Source organism: Antedon mediterranea, chromosome 4 (assembly GCF_964355755.1).
Source record: "Antedon mediterranea chromosome 4, ecAntMedi1.1, whole genome shotgun sequence".
NCBI lineage: Eukaryota > Metazoa > Echinodermata > Crinoidea > Comatulida > Antedonidae > Antedon > Antedon mediterranea.
This window is the reverse complement of record NC_092673.1, coordinates 9,696,469-9,717,119: the sequence shown is the minus strand read 5'-3', so window position 1 is coordinate 9,717,119 and position 20,651 is coordinate 9,696,469. Positions and strand designations below refer to the sequence as shown.

General features: G+C 33.9%; 2 protein-coding genes across 3 annotated transcripts in view; one reads left to right on the top strand and one right to left on the bottom strand.

The window, feature by feature from the left end:
- The first annotated feature begins 838 nt into the window (after positions 1 to 838).
- Positions 839 to 20,651, top strand: part of LOC140046571 (U3 small nucleolar ribonucleoprotein protein IMP3-like) — a 105,940-nt gene continuing 86,127 nt past the window's right edge. For both annotated transcript variants that reach the window (XM_072091270.1, XM_072091269.1), the window contains exon 1: positions 839 to 1,086. In XM_072091270.1, coding sequence (XP_071947371.1) covers positions 953 to 1,086 — 134 coding nt within the window. In that variant the 5' untranslated portion in view covers positions 839 to 952. The remainder of the gene's footprint in view (positions 1,087 to 20,651) is intronic.
- LOC140047994 (uncharacterized) lies at positions 10,695 to 12,901 on the bottom strand. Its single transcript, XM_072093015.1, has 2 exons — positions 11,990 to 12,901; positions 10,695 to 11,886 (listed from the first exon to the last, which is right to left on the bottom strand). The coding sequence occupies exons 1-2, from the start codon at positions 12,370 to 12,372 to the stop codon at positions 11,277 to 11,279; spliced, it is 993 nt and encodes a 330-aa protein (XP_071949116.1). The 5' UTR covers positions 12,373 to 12,901; the 3' UTR covers positions 10,695 to 11,276.

Genomic DNA, 20,651 nt, shown 5'->3' with positions numbered 1-20,651 from the left:
TAGACTGGATAGAAACACACATGTTTTAAACAATTTAAAAAGAAAAAAAAATTCATAAGACCACAATTTTCAAAGTTATATTATTATTATATTATTATATTTGACTAATAGTTCAAAGGTCAATAGTTGTAGAATCGGCCATTTTTTGTAAAAACATTTCATTATAATAAATATGAATGTATAGTTTCTGAACAATTTGAGCCCTATTTCGTGTCTCTCCGATTATTGGTTACTGAGATACGATAAATCAAGGTCAAAGGTCAAAATGTCAGAAATACGACTTGCATCAATTTTTTGAGAAAATGTGTCATTAAAGTGAATATAAAACCATATATTTAAAACATTTTGACACCAAAATTAATTATCTGTGACTAGTGGTTCTCGAGATATAGGGTAATTATAAAAAATGGCCGCCATTTTTAATTATGCAAATTAAGGGCTTAGATGGCCGAATTTCGCTTGGGATCCGCCATATTCGTAATCAGCGAGGTCGAAATATCCTAAACCAAGTGGATCCCAGCTTCTACCCAAAAATGCTTCTTGATTCGTTTTCTAGGCCGTTTTTTGAGAAATGGAACCTGTCTATATGTTTGTAAATGTATTTTTGGCGGTGATTGCCTTCCATGAGAAATATAGTTAGAAAGGTAAAAGCACTGAATGATGAAATCACCGAACGTAATGGTAAAAGGACCAAATAAAATAGAAAACCACCGAACGATCAAAGAGCCGTATGAAATGACGAAAGAGTCATATGAAATGGTAAAACAAACGTAATGGTCAAAGAGCCGAAGAAGGCAGTAACGGCGTTCCATAATTTTCGACCATGCTTTTTGATGATTATCAGCAGGGAGTCGAGTTGTAACTTTAGTCAAAGAGTGATATAGCCTAGCTAGGCCTATATTCTTTGCTTTAGTTTATTGACTCAATTAATTTATTAACGCGTTTTTTTAAGATGAGAGAGTTAAAGTTTCATGAAAAAAAATTACTTAAAAAGGTCGACTTTATATCATGGGAAGTTGATAATAACCTTCACGAAGTAAATATACTACGGAAGTATCACATACAAAAGCGAGAGGACTACACAAAGTGAGTAAATGCTAGCCTAGCCTAGGCCTACCATTGCTAGGTACGTAGGATGGTAAACAGACTATCGGCTGGTACCACGGACGATTGGGGCCATCATAAAGACGATTTCTTTATTTATGGGGATACAGGTCGGTTTACAGCCGAAACGGCGGGTGTCTCGAAAACAGAGACCTCGAGACCCGAGATAGGTTACTTCCTAAATTTTTAAATTTAATTTACAGTCTTTTAAACAATATTACATTATAGAGGTAAGTGAAAGAATCATTTTAAAACAAAAATTATGAAATTTGGCCAATTATCACCAAAGATATTGCAATTTTAGTGTCGACCTTTTGTAACCCGATATCCCTATTATATAATGCATTATTATTGTTTCCCTTGTGTGTAATCAGTGTGTATTTAGCCTATGTAAACAAATACACAACAGAAAATTCAAGTACCATTTGTATGAATATTTTTTTAATAAACTTCTTACGAAACATTAGTACGGCAACACCAACAATTAAGTAAGTACTTAAATTTTGCAACAAGGTCAAAGGTCATCACATATAAGGTCAAAGGTCAATTTGTAATAAACACTAATAAATATATATTTACCATCCTAAAAACCCAAATTTTTTGAAGAAAACATACTTTAAAAGGTTAATAGATATAATGATGATATATTTGTATGTTTATTATCATAAGATATCATTGAATATCTACATAAATCCAAGATTTTATGTTGGTTAGCAGTTAAGTTCATACGCTTAGTACAGTAAATTTAGAATATGGAATAAAATATTAACATTTTTCAATGCCGCCAGACCTTTCATGGTTTAAGTAAATGTTTAGATAATTTGTATGTGCTAATTTGGAAATCAAATAATCAAAGTGGAGTTTAATATGAAACTAATTTGATTTAATTTCTTTTCCAGGCTATAAGAAATACAGTTCATTAAACATTTGAATAGAGTTGTTTCTTCTTTAGTCAATTGGTTTCAATGGACTTCTTTACTGTACATCATCCAGAAACTGCAGAAATATTTATTCTAGAATGTAAAGAAAGAAAAGAAAACCAAGTTAATATTAGTGTTCAAATTAACAATATAGTGAAAAACTACTTTTCTTGAGTAATGAGGAATACAAATAAAAACAATATTCAAGGTTGACCACGTCTATATTAATTAATTAGTCTTGCTGAGCATAAGTCTAGTTCACATTATATATATACTGTATAAGCCTAGGAAAATAAATAAAAACATTTAAATAAAGTTAAAATAAAAATAAATTATTTTAGTTACAGTACTAATTAATAATAATTAATATAAAAAAGTTCTATTTACTGTATTATACTAGACTAGATAGAGGGCCTAGGAATAAGAGGAAAAAAAATCAAAATTATTTAATGGTTTGCTAGGCCTAAAAATATAAATTTCACTTTTGGTGTTGTTTTTATGGATATAACATAAAATAAAGGTAAATTTAATACAAAGAAAGTAAAATCAGACAAGTTAACTATCTTTAATAGTCTAGGCCAACAAGGTGATGCCATCAGTTTACTTTGCCTGCCTTGGAAAATCTCTCAATCAGCCTAGGCGAAATGTAGTGCGCCCTCTATAATGGCCTAGCCTAATCAATTTTTAAATAGGGTCACTTTTCGCACTCTCTCATTTTTTTGCGCTAAGGAATATAATAATCTAACAAACTTACCTTTATATTTCAAAATCCAAGGAAAACAGAGATGCGATCAAAAAACTTAATCTTTAATGTTTTCCGTAAGTAAAATCCGATCAAAAACTTGTTACCATCGTAAAATACGCTAAAAATTATATTTCGCAGTCAAAGGTCACTTTATATTTTTTGGCAAATATTCAAGACGTCATATCCGAAAGTAGTTCCAGCATAACTACAATAAGTCCGCCGAAAAACAAAAACAAACATAGGTATTTCCCCGTCGCGGAGGGACACATGTTTTGTATTTAAATTGTTGGTTCCCTTATACACAGCGCCCTCTAGCGATATTAAATAAAGCTACCCGAGACCCAGCCCAGCCAGGGTCTCTGTTTTCGAGAAAATCTCGAAAACAGAGACCCCCACTAAAACGTCTCAATATTACGTAATATAGGGGGTCTCTGTTTTCGAGTTCTCGAAAACAGAGACGCCACTAAAACGTCTCAATATTACGTTATAGGGGGTCTCTGTTTTCGTGATTTTCTCGAAAACAGAGACCCCCTAGGCCTATATTACGTAATATTGAGACGTTTTAGTGGGGGTCTCTGTTTTCAAGATTTTCTCGAAAACAGACCCTGGGTCTCTGGTCTCTGTTTTCGAGGTCTCTGTTTTCGAGACACCCCCGAAACGGTCGCCGACTGAAACGGTCGCCAATTAAAACACAATTGAATGTATGAAACGCCGCGTGTGGCGTTTGTTATACAACGTGTAATCAAATCAACGTGTGGTTTAATACAACTGTTTTACTTTTTTTTCAGATTGAAATGACTTTAGACGTATGTGACTTAATAAATATTAACAGCTATATGTTTTTAATTATTTATGTATTATTATGTTTATCGTACTATAATAATGAATATTGTGTAAACATAGTTGGGTTTTTTATATATTTTTTTAATGTATACAATAAAAGTGTAAAGAAAAGAATTAACGCCGTGGCTAAAGATACGGTACCGTATCCTAACTTCCGTTTACTAAAGGTACGGTAAAATTGCATTACGTCATAATCGGCCAATGGGGTGCTGGTACGTGTGTGACGTCATCGTATAAGGACTTTGGATTTTTTTCACAGAAGTTAATACCAAGATATTTATGTGAATTAACAGCTTCAAGGGGATTGGATTTGATTTTATAAATGAAATGAGGGATATAATTACGTTTCCTAGTTATGTGCATGACTTTACACTTCTTTGCATTTAATTTCATTTTATTATCCTCACAACATTTGGAAATTTTACAAAGATCCTGTTGTAAGGTAAGTGCATCATGACGACTGAATATAGGTTTATAAATTACAGTATCATCTGCATACTGCTTCATAACAGAAGAGGTATTTAGAGGTAGGTCATAAACAAAGAGATTGAATAGAAGCGGGCCTAACACTGATCCCTGAGGAACACCCGAGCCCACTCTATCCCAATCAGAATGCTCCTTATTAAGAACAACACGTTGGAATCTGTCACTGAGAAAGGAGTGAAGACACTTTAGGAGAGATCCACATACTCCCATGTTGTGAAGTTTCTTGATTACTAAATCATGAGGAACATGGTCAAAGGCCTTCTCCCAATCAAGGAATATTGCATCAATTACAGGAGGTTGTCTAACATCCATTGTTTCTGACCAATCATGATATAACACTGAGGCCTGTGTAATACACGATCTACCTGGATAAAACCCGTGTTGCGTGGGACTTATAAATCCAAAAAATTGAAGATGAAAAAGAATGTTATCTGCTATAATACGTTCAAAAACCTTACCTATAATAGAACATAGCGATATGGGTCGATAATTATTAACATCGTTACGATTACCTGACTTAAAAATAGGAGTGACATTCGCGAGTTTCCAATCTTTTGGTACAAAGCCATCCGTTAAGAACTTGTTAAACATTTTGCACAACACTGGGGCAATAATTGGAGCTGACATGGATAACATTTTAGGTGTAATCCCGTCAGGTCCAGGGGATTTGTTGGGTTTCAAGGACAATAGAGCCTCGAAAATAGTTTTTTCAGTAATATTAATGTTATTAAGGGGAACAATATCTGGGTGAACGCAATTACAGATCTCATGGTTAACATTGAAATTACGATTAGGTTCGTTAAAGTTTGACGCAAAGAATGTGGAAAATGCATTTACCGCATCGACATCGGAAATCAAGGGTACCGTATACCGTTAAAAACAAAGTTTTTGACTTGTCCAGTCTTACGCCTTGTCTTAACATAACTAAAAAAACGTTTTGAGTCACCATTTACACAGGCGACACTTAATTTCCTAATATATTGTAGATGAGCTTTTTTTGTTAGGTTTCTTAATTTATTACTAAACTTTCTATATTTGTCCATCTTACTTGGGTTATGAGGATGACGATGAGCCTCTTTTAGCATTCGTTTCTTTTTACGAGCCATGGAAACCATTTCTTGAGTTATCCAAGCTGGCCTGTTTCTCTTTTTACTTTTGACTTTAGGGATACAATCGTTGATAGTGGCGAGAAAAAGGTCTTTAAAATTTTCCCACATTTCCTCACAGTCTGATTGTTCCAGGCACAGGCCCCAAGGAACCGCCCCCAACGTTGTAAAAAGATCGTCATGGTCACATTTACTATATTGATAATAATATCTATCTACAGGTTTAACTTTACTGCGTCTAGCGTTAATATTAAAATAAACCCCAAGGTGGTCACTTGTACTGAGACCGGGATGACTTCTGAAATTACATACAATGTCAGGGTTATTGCACAAGACCAGACCAATAATGCCACTTTTGGTGTTAGAAACATGAGTAAAAAAATCAACAAATTGTATAGTATCAAGTGGAGCAATAATTTCTTTAAATTTCTTATAAACTAAGGGACTATCAACACCGTAATCATAATTAAAATCACCAGTTAAAATTATACCACAGTACTTATGTAAAATAGATAGGATAAAATCAACGACATCGTGGAATTGATTGAGCCAATCGTCATTTGAACTCGGTGGCCTATAAACAGCACATATTAAAACGTTAAAATTGTTATTTACAGTTATTTCAATAATTTTGACCTCAATGTTAGTAGGAAAGTCAACAATAGAGGATTTAAATGAGTTCTTCAAAGCTAACAGAACACCACCACCGTGTCTTGAACGGTCTTTTCTGTACACAACGAATGAGTCTGGAAACAGTTCCGTACTATCAATAGAGGAGTCCAGCCACGTTTCTGTGACAATCAAGATGTCCAATTCATCAATTGCGATACGCGCATGGAATTCTTCGATCTTATTCACCACACTTCTGGCGTTAAATAAAGCAACTTGAATAAGGTTAGTTTCAATGATGGAGGAATCAGTTGATGTATTGCTGGATGCAAGTGACAATATACTGTTGTTGTTCAAGAAGTTGTCAAAAAATGAGTCCGATAGTTGTGGTAGGGAGCAGATGTTACACGCTCATGGATTGATGACATTCACAGCAAATCAGACATTTTTTATTGCGTCTCGTCGTTTTAGCGCAAGATTCACATGTATTCTTCGTACTATTACCGTTTCCAATATGCTGGCTCTTGTTCCTATGCATCAGCTCTGGGCCTGGGTGAGGATGAATGTCGCCACTAACCAACAAACATAGGTTAAAAGTCGAATAATGATTGGCGTAATATCTCACAGGCTTACTTATATATCGTTTTCTTGTGGTGTTATTAATGCTAGCACATGTATGCAAAACAAGAGAAAACGACTCACCGACACGGATGTTATAGTGAACATTTTCGTTATTATAGCTGAGTTGACGAACCAGACAATCAAATGAACCTGGTTGAAATATGATTGATCTCAGAAATAATGTGCAGAGTAATGTCATCAAACAACTAAATAGAGCCATTATGTTGTTAAATAAGGCAACTCAAATAGGTCCAGATATGTGTTTGTTGTACCGGTACAGCTAATCAACGAGCGAGCCAGTGTACTACACCGTAGGCTACTACAGCAGCTGGTTTGGCGCGAAATGCAAATCACGGTGTGATCCGGAATTCCTTAGTTCCGATGGCACAAATACATCAAAAAACATCTAAAATTCACGAAATTGGACCACAGATCAAACATAAATACCAACAAGAATGTTCACCAGTGAAATAATAACGACTGGATACATCCAAAACACCATAGCAAAGTCAAATTCACTTGGAAAAACTGAATTTCAAACACACTGAAGAGCACGATTAAAAACACTTCTTTCTTTCAAACAAATGAAGCGGTTTCGTTGCGGAATGTCATCATGTTCGCAATTAAATTATATAACATATAATTGGTTATCCGCACTTGGCGGATAACCTTTTGTTATTGTCAGGATCTTTTTTTTTTTCTTTTTTTTTTTGGTTATCCGCACTTGGCGGATAACCCCTTGTTATTGTCAGGATCTTTTTTTTTTTTCTTTTTTTTTCTTTTTCTTTGTTCTTCTTTCTTTCCACGAATTTTGTTGGTCACATATCTCTAATTCTGGCACATATAACATTGTATAACTTTGTCATAAGTGCAGCCAAGCTTTTGGACGATTTCGGAGTTGCGCAGCGTAAGTTTGTGAATTTCAATGATTGATCATAGAATAAAAACTAAAAGTCGTTTTTGATTGAAACTTGATGAAAATTTAAGTCATATAATGCGCAAACTTTCTATGGATTAAAAATGGCATGTTTCACAAAAAGTTACGCGCGCACACGCGTTTAAAATTTCAAAATGCGAAAAATCAATTTCTAATCAACTTTCTATGCGTTTCATGTCAATATTTTTACGCGCGTGCGCACGTAGTGCAAAAACATAATTTTTTTGCTTGATTTTGGTTTTTTCAGCCTTTTCTAGTAAATTTATCAATTTTCAATCAATTTCGACTTAAAATCACGTCATACGAGCACGTAGAATTGGATAATTTGCACGCGTTTTTTATGAAAAAGTTCAAAAATTCCGTCAAAATTAGACCTTTTTTTAAACAGTCATAAATTTTAAACTACGTAGTGAACTTTTTTTTAAATTACATATTCTGGAAGTAGATGAGTTGTAGATATCGAATCATGCATAAATATGGCTAACCGGACATTGTGACGTCATTGTATGGCCACTCGGATATAAATAATAGGATTTTTGTCTCTTTCGTCATAGCTTATCACATTTAATAGAGCGCATCTCCAATTATCCGTATTACATTGCCCTCCATTTTTTATATTGTTTAGGTCAATCAATTATCTTTCGCATGATTTACAATTTTTTAAATTGTTATTACGTCATCATGTTCAAAAGCGTCAATAACTTTGGTCACTTCTTTTCACTATTCTGCACTGTATGTAGTACGTATACAGTATATAGTGTATACCGTATATACTCAGACGTGACGCAAAATAGAGTGCGCACTATTATTTTTTCAATGGCATAATCGTTTTTCTGCGCGTAATATTCTAACGTATGACGTGCACGTGCCTTTTGCGCTGCGGATAACCTAACTCGTCCGTAGTGACGAGTTCAAATCTAGTTTTTCTATGTTCTTTTTTTCCACAAATTTTGTTGGTCGCATATCTCTAATTCTGGCCAACATAAGATTGTATAACTTTGTCATAAGATTGACCTATAGCTGTAGATGTGCAGCCAAGCTTTTGGACGATTTCGGAGTTGCGCAGCGTAAGTTACGCGCGATTTTATGAATTTCAATGATTGATCATAGATTAAAAACCAAAAGTCATTTTGTATTGAAACTTGGTGAAAATTTAAGTCATATCAAGCGCAAACTTTCTATGGATTCCCAGAAAGTTACACGCGCACGCGCGTTTAAAAATTCAAATTGCGAAAAATCCATTTCTAATCAACTTTCTACGCGTTTCATGTCATTTTGAGCATTTAAAAAATTCCCACGAGTGCGCAATATTTTTACGCGCGCGTGCGCACGTAGGCCAAAAACATGTATTTTTGCTTGATTTTTGTTTTTTCAGCCTTCTCTAGTAATTTTACCAACTTTCAAACAATTTCGACTTAAAATCACGTCATACGAGCACGTCGAATTGAACAATTCGCGCGCGTTTTTGATAAAAAAGTTAAAAAATTTGTCAAAAGTAGATGAGTTGTAGATATAGAATAATGCATCGATATGGCTAACCGGACATTGTGACGTCATCGTATGGCCACTCAAATATGAAATATAGGATTTTTGTCTCTTTCGTCATAGCTCATGACATTTAATAGAGCGCATCGCCACTTATCCGTATTCCATTTTCCCCCATTTTTTTATATTGTCTAGTTCAATCAATTATCTTTCGCACGATTTACCATTTTTAAAATGTTTATGACGTCATCATGTTCAAAAGCGTCAATAACTTTGGTCACTTATTTTCACCTATTCTACACTGTATGTAGTACATATACAGTATATAGTGTATACCATATATACTTAGACGTGACGCAAAATAGAGAGCGCACTAAATTGTTTCAATGGCATAATCGTTTTTCTGCGCGCAATATTCTAACGTATGACGTGCGCGTGGCCTTTGCGCTGCGGATAACCTAACTCGTCCGTAGTGACGAGTTCAAATCTAGTTAATAACATTTACGTTAGTTAAGAAGACAACTTAGGGCGTTTACCGCGTTCACATCACAAACTCAACACAATCGATTCAACGCAACAATAGCAACTTTAATTACAAACAATACACACACAGACACTAAAAACACAAATTTATTCAAAATACAAACAAGGACATTTTATTCAACATACAAACAAGGACATTTTATTCAAATTAATTGTTTACAATTAATGGTGGTCATGGCTTTAATATTAAAACAGATCATTATTTTTATTTCACATAACATTAAATATTATATTACAGTTTTTTTTTCTCTTCTCTTTTGTGAGATTCATTCACATTTATTTCATATTTTTGTTACATACTTATTTTTAATAAATACATTTTCTTTTTTTTTCTATTTTGTTGTGTAATATAAACTGAATATATTTAAAATTAATTCATGCAATATAATTATGCTACATTGTATGGTAAAATAAATATAATAAAACACATTTAAATCAAACCTACGGCAGTCATATCAACTTCATTAGATTTAAAGACCACCCATGGATTTTGACAAAACAGTTTTTTTAAATTCATTTTATATTTTTATTTTATAAATAGAATAGGTAGCGATGGTATATAATTGGTTTTTTGTACAATTTCCACTGCCAAGAATGAGCTCTTTAAAAGAGCTTTTACTACCATCAATATTTAAAAAAATTTTATGTATATTTCTCCATAAATTCTTGTTACCTGGACATTCAAAGAACATGTGTTTTTCATCGTCAAAGGCATCACAATTATTGCATTTACTAGTACTCTTAATATTCCACATATATAATCGACTATTGGTAGGAATAGTTCGATTCAACAATTTATAATTAAATTGTGCATATTTTTTGTTTTTTTCATTTAATACTTTTTGTTTCCAAACTTCTGGCCATTTTATTGTAATTGTAAAGACATTCTCCCATTTACGTATACATTGAGGAGGAATAAAAATGCTGTCGACAAAGTATAAATATGCATCTTTTGTGGTCGTTCCTAAAATTGTATCGATTACGTCACATTTTGTAACCATATTATTTACCTGTTTATTGTTTTTCTTAATTACATTTATCCACATTTTTGGAATTGCTTCAACAAGTGTAGTGTATTCACTAATCCAATTTATTTTTATACCCAAATTATTCTTTATTTCACTTGGGTTTAATAAACGATTAAAGGAAACAACGTGTTTCACTTTTGTAAACCGATTTATTTATGTATTATGAATCAAAACGAACTTTATAATTAATTTATTTCATATATGCACAGTACAATAGATTTCAATAATCATTAAAAATAATAATAAAATAATAATCAGATTGCTTAAATAAGTTTGTTTGCATAGAGTCTAGTAATTATAGAGAACTGATTTACTTTATTTTTCAAAATACCTTAAATCACAATAGTAAGTGCTTAAAAAATATGTTTATACACTAGCAACGTTAATTAAATATTACACTATTTGTATTAGTGAAGTCTTGATTTAGATACTAAGGATTACGTGCGTTTCGGCTGATAACACGGCTTGATGCTAACAGCAACGATCTTGCAGTTCGTGCACCTCTTATGTACTCGTCCCAGTATCCGTTCAATCGTTGTGTTGCAATGACGGCATGTCGTGACTGTCTTCGGATCTCAACCTCTCTAAAAATGAGCTCTGCATTGATGGCGACCATCTCACTCTCCTCGTGAAGAAGCTTACACAGCAAGTAGAAGTGAAGGTGCGCTGTAAAGGAGAAAAAAACAATGTTAAATAACAAACTATATTTAAAAGAACATAAAAAACTAACTTACCTCGTTTAGCTCTGTGATTGAGGCGTTGGTGGTAACCTTCCAAATCGTTGTTGGTACGAATTTGCTGTCGGAATATCACCCAATCCATTGGACTGTAGATGTCACCATTAATCCACTAGTCGTCCATGTAAGTGAGAAGTTCCTGGAGTTGAGGCGATTGTTCCGGCGTTGCGTCGCATCCGTCTGAAGACAGCCTCCACATGTTCCACTGGTAGCGTTGGAAGAGCCATAAGTTGTCTGATGAAAAGTCGCGTTGCTGCTTGTTGGCGGTACGCTCTCTGCAGACCGACATCCTGCACCTTTCGAAAGATTGCCTGTAAGAGAGAAAAATTAAATTGTTAGTTAAGAAAATTAAACGAAAAACGCCGAACAACGCATTCAAATTAAGATAACAAGGTTGTCTTTGTTGTAAAAATAAAAACAATAAATAAAAGACATCACATACCTGTGTGTAATGAAAAAGACATCCAGCAATTTCAACATTTGGTAGTACTTGGCGAATAGACTCCCATATAGATGCCTCATAGTCTGCCACCACGTTGTTTTTCGGCAACATCCGCATAACAGAGCGCAACACGGCCGTATAGTTCACACTCCTCTTGCCTGACATCACAGCAAATAGTAGCGGTACTTGCTTCACCAATGTCCCCATCCTGATAAAGCTGTGAATACTGAATAGCTGATAAAACGGATCTCTTATCAACTTAAACGTACCATCCAAGTACCTGTAAAGATAGTTTTAAAAATGTTATAAGAATGTTAATGAAACAAGACAAGTATGTACATTGTAATTTAAACAAAATGAAAGTGTACAGGAAAAATTCTTACCACACTCTTGCTCTTGCCAGTATGTCCATCATAGCATCAGTTGCAAATAAAACATGCCGCCCACCATCAATGACCACATCATCTCGAAGAAAGCCTGGTGCTAATGCTATGTGTTGGTTTTGGAGTTCAAATTGCAAGTTGGACGGATGCCTTGGTCTAGACAACTTTCTTCGTAAGTTGGCTTGTCTTGCGAGGCTGGAAGGTTTAGGCAGAGTAGGATGAAAAGCAATTTGCCCAACACCGATGTCATCACGCATTATGGTGTCCACGATTTCAGCTGCTGAGTTGAAAAGTTGTTCCAGAGCTGTAGCTTTTATCTTGATTACGGCCACCTTACCACGTCCTGTAGAGTAAACAAGAAAGGGAAAAAGAAATACACACATTATTAATAATTAATTCACGATCATTTTGAGTAAAAGTGCATGATTTGCAAACATGTTATAAGTTTTTTTTTAATGGTCAATTTATATTGATCGAAACGTCGAGAAACTCGAACAGTTTTCGGAACAGATATACGTGCTGTACTTTATAAAAAAATTGATTTTGCCATGCATATATATTGCTGAATTAAAAAAATGTAGATGAGATGATAAAAACTATAAATGCATACAGTACCTGGCATCATCCCGCATATGTGCTCGTGGAGTCCTCTAGTGTATACCCCATCTCTTTCTAAAACCGTTGCTTTACAGGTTAAAGCAGGAGTCCTACGGTAGCACCTCCAAGTTGTGTTAGCCCTCCTCCGATCAACCTTCTTTGTATATTGGTATCCTAGGCTATCTATCAAAGTTGCCTGTTAAAAAAAATGTCATATGATAATAAATCAAACGCAAAGAAAAGTTAGGCAAATCATGTTTCAACATTTGGAACTTGCTTCAGAAGATCAACAAAAAATAAAGTTAAAAATATTGATTTATAATTGGACCTGCCTCACTTCTTCTTCCGTATATTACTTTACATTATTACATTAAGAATAACATGTGTAAAGCACTGTGAAACAAATACTATATCTAATACGGTATAATTATTTAAAATAACAATAAGAATGTAAATTAAATCAATTATTTTTCAATCCTAGACAGAGAATTATTGCATTTCTGCTAATAACAAAATCAATTCTGAACTATGAAAAGAGCTATATAAAATACACCCTTACATTTCCTTTCGCCGATGTGCCTTCCTCCACTACGTACTGGATTTCATCACCCTCGTCGTCATTTCCTGCCACAGGATTCGGTTGTGGATAAGGATTCTCCTCTCGACTTCCTGATGTACTTCTGGCTCAACAAACTGTCCAAGGTCGACGGCAAACACATCGATTTCATCTGGCATCGGTTGATCATTTTCAGAACATTGTCGGCAACTCCACTCAATGTAACCATTTTCCACTCCTCTTAAATACTCAGCTCGCGTCACTATACTATCATACTCCTCACATAGCAGTCCTTCTTGATTCTCGATAACTGGTTGTTGGCATTCAATACAAGCGTTCATGTTGATAATTTGATACAAAGTAATGAATGAAAAAAAATCCATTTTAACGAAAACTCAAGCACCAAAAAGTGCGTGGCATTTCTGTGCAAATAATAGATTATTGTCTTTATGTATGTTAGATGACGCCGATACTCGGGGCTCCACAGAAAATGTGATTAGGCGCGGTTAATGCGCTAACATCTAACATAAATTCAAAACAATTAGCCCCGCGAAGGTGTTGTTGATACACATAATAGTAAAACAATAGGACACAACTTTATTTAAAATGCTTTATTGGCATGTTAGAATGTTTGAATATGATTCCACATTTTCATATGTTATTGAATTCACTATAGACCTATACTATAATAAAGTAATAGCTTTACTACATAACATATATTAATATTATTACAGTACATTCGTATTTGTTTTGCCTATTTCAACTTCAATAAATGATACAGTATTTGTTTGAATACATTAAATAAATTTAGAATGGTGAATTCTTATAATAAATATTATTTTAATAAAAACTTAACTAAAAAATACGTTTATTCTTTGATTTTATTCTTAAACATTAGTTGGTTTCAATTATTTGTTCCTCCATCATGGTTTCATAGGCTTTACTGTACGTTTATAATACTGCATTGGCTTGTTGTAGCTGTGGCGGTATTGGCGTCCCATAGAAAATTTTGGTGGCCGTTTCAGTCACACATCTACAGGTCAACCCGTACCCATTCCATGCCAACTCGAACCCAAATTTTGGCTTACTCAGGTGTCGGATGACATCGGTAGCGCTTGAAATCTGTCGCGATAAAATCAACATCCGGTATTTTGTATGGAGCGCTGCTAGATACTCTTTTTATCATATTAGTTACGTTTGATATCGGTCGCGTTTTATTTTGGTCGCGCTAATTTGTATAGGACGCACTAGGGTAAATGGTGCGGTTCTCGGGCGATTAGCAAATAAACGATTATAATTATCCTTTTAGTAAGAACTGATATATTTTATATATTATTATATTATAGATATATATTGCATATATTTTATAAATACAGTCGACCTTCTCATTTATGAACCTTCTATTTTACGAACGCTCTTTGAGTGATGACGTCATTGACCGACGAACGATAACGTCATTATTTCGATGATTAAACGTTCTACATACCTTTTTATGTTCCTTATACAGTCGACTCCGCCTAAGTCGAATCTAATAGGACCAGTATAAAAATTTGAGTTACGCGAACTTCGACTTACACTACAGATTTGCCAAAAAAATTCTAGGCCTAGGTTCACTCACTAGCCGCGTTATGTCTAGGCCTATACCCTGCCCTGTCGCGATCGCGGCCCACGCGATGAGTCTTCTTGAATTGAGTTTGCTTAGCTAGCTAGCTAGCTAGGCCCAATAAATGCTAAGCCTCTTTTATCGGCAATGATAAACTCTATTTTCTTTTATGGTTTAAGCCGGAAACAATACGAAAACGTACAGTGTAATAAATACATTTCGGTTCTTATTCGAAATCGGTATCCATTGTTTATTTATTATTGTCTGGCACAAAATGGGTAGTCACAAAACGCCGCTCAAGTTCTCAACTCTGAAACAACTCATACACTATACACTAGCGCGAGTTGTATGACGCCGCCTATACTATACAACCTGCTTGAGAGAACCAATATGGTCCCACATTATTTCCTCTGTCATTTGTTTATCGAATTACGTACGTTTCATCAGCTTTTTTAGCGTGATTTGTGACTTCGACTTATACGATATAAATCACTAAAGAATGTGTGTATTGGATGCTATCAGTTGTTTTTTATTTTACCGTCATGTTTAATAAAACCCCGATAAAGGAATAAACATTTAATTCTAGATTGTTTTATTTAACAGCTAGGCTTTGTTTAAAATGATAATTGTTTATGTTCACAAATATTTTTTTATTAATTAATTGACGATGGGGAGGAGCATCCGTTTAGCTTATAGCGACTTTGGGCAAGTCATTTCATTTTAGCCATGGTTTCGAAACGATCCAGGCAGTCTATATTTATCCACAATTCAAAAAAACCTTGTTGCTACAAGAACGATGACATGTCCAGCCTTCCAGTAAGGTATTACAACCAACACAAAGCTTGAATGGATGCATCAAAATTAAGCAATGGTTCCATAAAGAGTTTGTTCCGACTGTTCGTAGATGGTGTCAGGAAAACAATGTCCCATACAAGATCCTGCTCCTACTGGACAATGCACCATCACATCCATCGAATAAGGACCTTGTTTCAGAAGATGGAAATGTCTGGGTGGAATATTTACCACCAAATGCAACCAGTGTATCCAACCAATGGATTAGGGAATTTTGGAACCACTAAAACGGCGATACAAAAAACATCTCCTACGACATATTCTTTTTGTTTTGCACCCGCACTTGTGCGCACAGCTCGTAAAAAGCATAGAAAAATGGTTTTTGCAATTAATTTTTGTTTTTCATACCTTCTGTAGTAGATTTTATTATTTTGATGAACTTTAATAAAAAAAATAACGATGCACAGTGTACGTTAAACTTAATAATCGTGTGCTAAAGAATAGTGTAATTTAAAGCAAATTTGTGCCTACCTATACCTATTTTTAATCAGTTATAGCTCCTCAGGATGGCTTGTTACACCCATTTTTTAAAATGTATTCGTTATGGATTATATAATTTAAAAAATATATTTTTTTTCTTCTATTTTGTACTAGTTATTCCAATTTAGAGCACATCGCGCTAATGCGTTCCCTATTTTCTCCTAGATTTTAATATGTTCTTTCTCAATCAATTCTCTTTCACATGAGTTACACAAATTTTAATTTTTATTATGTCATCAATATAAAGCGTAGAGCGAAAAATCAGTGGGGTCAGAGATCTTTTTACGTTGCGGCCGCAAGTGTATGGAACAGCTTACCAGCAACAGTTAAATGCTCAACTAGTCTAAACAGTTTCAAGACCAACCTAAAGACGTCGCTATTTGCTGATGTTCTCGCACGTTGTTAATGCACAAAGCGCCATGAGCGCCACATGGGTGGAGGATACCGGCGCTATATAAGTTCTCATTTATTATTATTATTAACATGACTAATTGATAGGTCCAAGCTGCTGGACCCAAAAATCGTCTGGGAAAAGAGAGTCTGTGAGGGCTCAGTCGAATTTGGATTCTGGCCTTTTGATTGGTTGACTGGAATCAACATACTGCGGAAGAATTTTATGTACCCATGTGAAATAAAATTATATGTCTGGTAACATCTTGTTTAAGGGTTTATATATATTTATTTTTAATCTATGGTTATTAAATATTTAATGCGAGTTAAAAAGGAGGACTCTAAATAAAAGGATAAGTCTACGCCTGGCCCGGCGCTCAAATGGAATCGAACACATAATAAGCACGGGCTTAATTCTTATTTTTAGCGGTTCGGAAATCAATAAAAATAATATTTGTGATTATAATTAAAAATTTAAATTCTAGAATTATAAAAAAAATGTATACCGGTACTTACGAAAAATAATATTTAATGAAAAGAAACAATACCAACACAGTTTTTTAACACAATAAATTTTTTTTTACATTTTTAACAATATTTTATATTGTATTTCAGAAATGACTACCTGTGTCAATATTAATAATCTTACTTAAATAAATACATATTACATTCTATGCAATGCAGAAAAATAGAAGTCAATTCGTACACTGATTCAAAAGTTACGAATTATTTAAAGACGGGAACTTTTTGGATATTTTTTAGACGTTTGGAAAAAATGAGCGCAAAAAGCACTAAGACCAAAAAAAAATCATAATTCAAGAGAGAAAAAACATGATTTTCATACTTTGTACACGCAATTTTTTTTACATGCACAAAATATCATGATCCGCGTAGAAAGTTGAAATTATTTTTGCGCATTTTATAATTTTAAATGCATGGTGCGCACGTAACTTTTTGTGAAACATGCCATTTTTAATCTACAGAAAGTTTGCCATTGATATGACTTAAATTTTCACAAAGTGTCAATAAAAAATTAAGCTTGGTTTTTAATCTATGATCTTTCATAAAAATTCATAAAATCGCATGCAAGTCATTTGCGCAACTCGTGACATTAAAAAAATAGGAGGTGCACAAGTTCACGTTAATGTCCATATGTTGACAAAGTTATAAAATGTTATGTTTACAAGTTTTAGAGATATGCAAGACAACAAAATTGGGGGAAAAAGAAATAAGTATAATATAAATAACTAGATTGGTTAGTTATACGAACGACAAATCACGTGCACATCATATGTTAGAATTTTGCGCACAAAAAAGATTATGCCATTATGACCTGAAGAAGTGTGAAATATGCCATTTTTAATCCACAGAAAGTTGACTCTTGATATGAATTAAATTTTCACCAAATGCCAATACAAAATGACTTTTGGTTTTTATTCTATGATCAATCATTGATATTCATAAATCCCGCGCAAGGCATGTTGCGCAACTCTGACGTAAAAAAATAGGAGGTGCAAAACTTCACGTAAATGTCGATATGTTGACAAAGTTACGATATGTTCTGTTTACACGTTTTAAAAGTAATGCTACAAAAAAGGAAGACAGAATAAAAAATGATCCAATACAATAACAAAGAGTTATCTGTACTTGATCGAATATGGGAAGATATTAAATCTATCAAAATAGTATTTTTTAAAGAAAATCGGCCTGTCTTCAACAATATGATGCTGTACTCGAGCTGTTCAACCTCATATTGTTGTGTGTGGGTATTTTTCAAGATGGACATCCATTAGACAGTGTATACCATGATCGGAAAACACCCCTATTTGGAGCAAATTGTTGAACCTAAATTCGTTTTAATTGTCAATAACTAATTATCTAACTCAATTTAATTAGTAATTATAAATTTTCATCCATATCACCTAATTATTATACGTTGTGATGAATGAATGAATGATGAATGAATATCTGTCTTTAACAGTATAACTATTTGGTTTAACATAAGTACTTAAATTGATGTGCCCTTGGGGGATAAACTTAAAACCTTTAGATATACCGTATATTTCGGTGTATAAGTCACACCTGTGTATAAGACGCATCCCCTAATAGGCTAGTCAATCTAGCAAAAAAAACAGCCCAAAGTGAAACAAATTGCAAACAGAGATTTTTCTTTTTTAAATGGTCATATATGATGAGGAGATCAAAATTTGAGCATCACACCTCTGTCACTCATCCCGATGATATGCAAATTAGCTTAAATATGCAAATTAGGGTGAAATTACAGGGTTACCATATCTCAAAAACTACTAGTCCGAGAGAGTTGATATTTTCACTGATCTATTCAAAATGTATATATTTATATTTACTCTAATGAAACATTTTACGAAAAAATGACCGGAAGTACAACATTTGACCTTCAACCCCATTTCCCAATGTTTGCATATACAATGTGACTAAAATGTCTGTAGAGACTTTATTTTGCCCTCAAATGACCCAGACATAGGTTCCTAATAACCAGCATAGGATCACTTTGTAATTCCCAAAATCACACCTTTGTCACACACCTCGAAAGTATGCAAATTAGTAGTACAATTTAAATAAAATATGCAAATAAGGGGAAAAAATTACAGTTGTCCTATATCTCGAAAACCACTAATGCTAGAGAGCTGATTTTTTCACAGCCGTATTCAAAATGTACATATTTCTATTTGCTCCAATGAAACATTTTACAAAAAATTGACCGGAAGTATGACATTTGACCCTCGACCCCATTTCTCAATATTGCACATATAAATGAAACTAAAATGTCTGTAGAGACTTTGTTTTGCCCTCAAATGACTCCGATACAGGTTTCTAATAGCCAACATAGGACTGTTTAGTAGATCTCAAAATCACACCTGTATCACTCACCTCCAAAGTATGCAAATTATTAGTACAAGTTACATGAAATATGCAAATTAGAGGGTGAAATTAAAGGTTCCTATATATCGAAAACCACTAAGGCTAGAGAGTTGATTTTTCCAATAACTTGTTCAGAATGTACATATTTATATTTACTCTAATGAAACATTTTACGAAAAAATGATCGGAAATACAACAATTGACCCTCGACCCCATTTATCAATGTTTGCATACATAATGCGTCTGTAGAGACTTTGTTTTGGACTCAAATAACTCGGATACATGTTTCCTATAGTCAGCATAGGACCGCTTTGTAATTCCCAAAATCACGCCTTCATTTTGGCATGGTTGGAATTCCCTTTTTTCGTATTAGTTTATGTACAGCGCTTAGAGGTTTCACAACATTAGGCGCTATATAAATCCAGGATATTATTATTATTATTTCTCAATATTTGCATAATGCAACTAAAATGTATGTACAGACATTGTTTTAGCCTCAAATGACTCGGATACAGGTTTTATATAGCCAGTATAAGTCAAGCACCTCGAAAGGATGCAAATTAGTAGTACAAGCTATATGAAATATGCAAATTACAGTGAATTGCCTTATGTATCTCGAAAACGCTAATGACCGAGAGAGAGAGAGATATGGCAACTTTCTAGTACTACTGATTTGCATACTTTCAAGCGAAGTAACAGAGGTGTGATTTTGAGAATTACTAAACAGTTCTATGCTGGCTATAGAAAACCTGTATCTGGGTCATTATTGAAAAAACAATTATCGAAAGTATGACATTTGACCCTCGAACCTATTTCTCAATATTTGCATATAATGTAACTAAAATGTATGTACAGACTTTGTTTTGGCCTCAAATGACTTGGATACAGGTTTTATATAGCCAGTATAGGATCGTTTAGTAATTCCAAAAATTCAAGCAACTCGAAAGTATGCAAATTATTAGTACAAGTTATATGAAATATGCAAATTATAGCCTTATGTATCTCGAAAAACGCTAATGACCGATAGAGATATGGCAACTTTCACCTCTTGTACTACTAATTTGCATATTTTCTAGGGAAGTAACAAAGGTGTGATTTTGAGAATTACTAACAGTTCTATGCTGGCTATAGAAAACCTGTATCTGAGTCATTTGAGGCCAAAACAGTCTGTACAGATATTTTAGTTGAATTATATGAAAATATTGAGAAATAGGGTCAAGGGTCAAATGTCATAATTCAATCATGACAATTTTTGCGTAAAATGTTTCATTACAGCGAATATA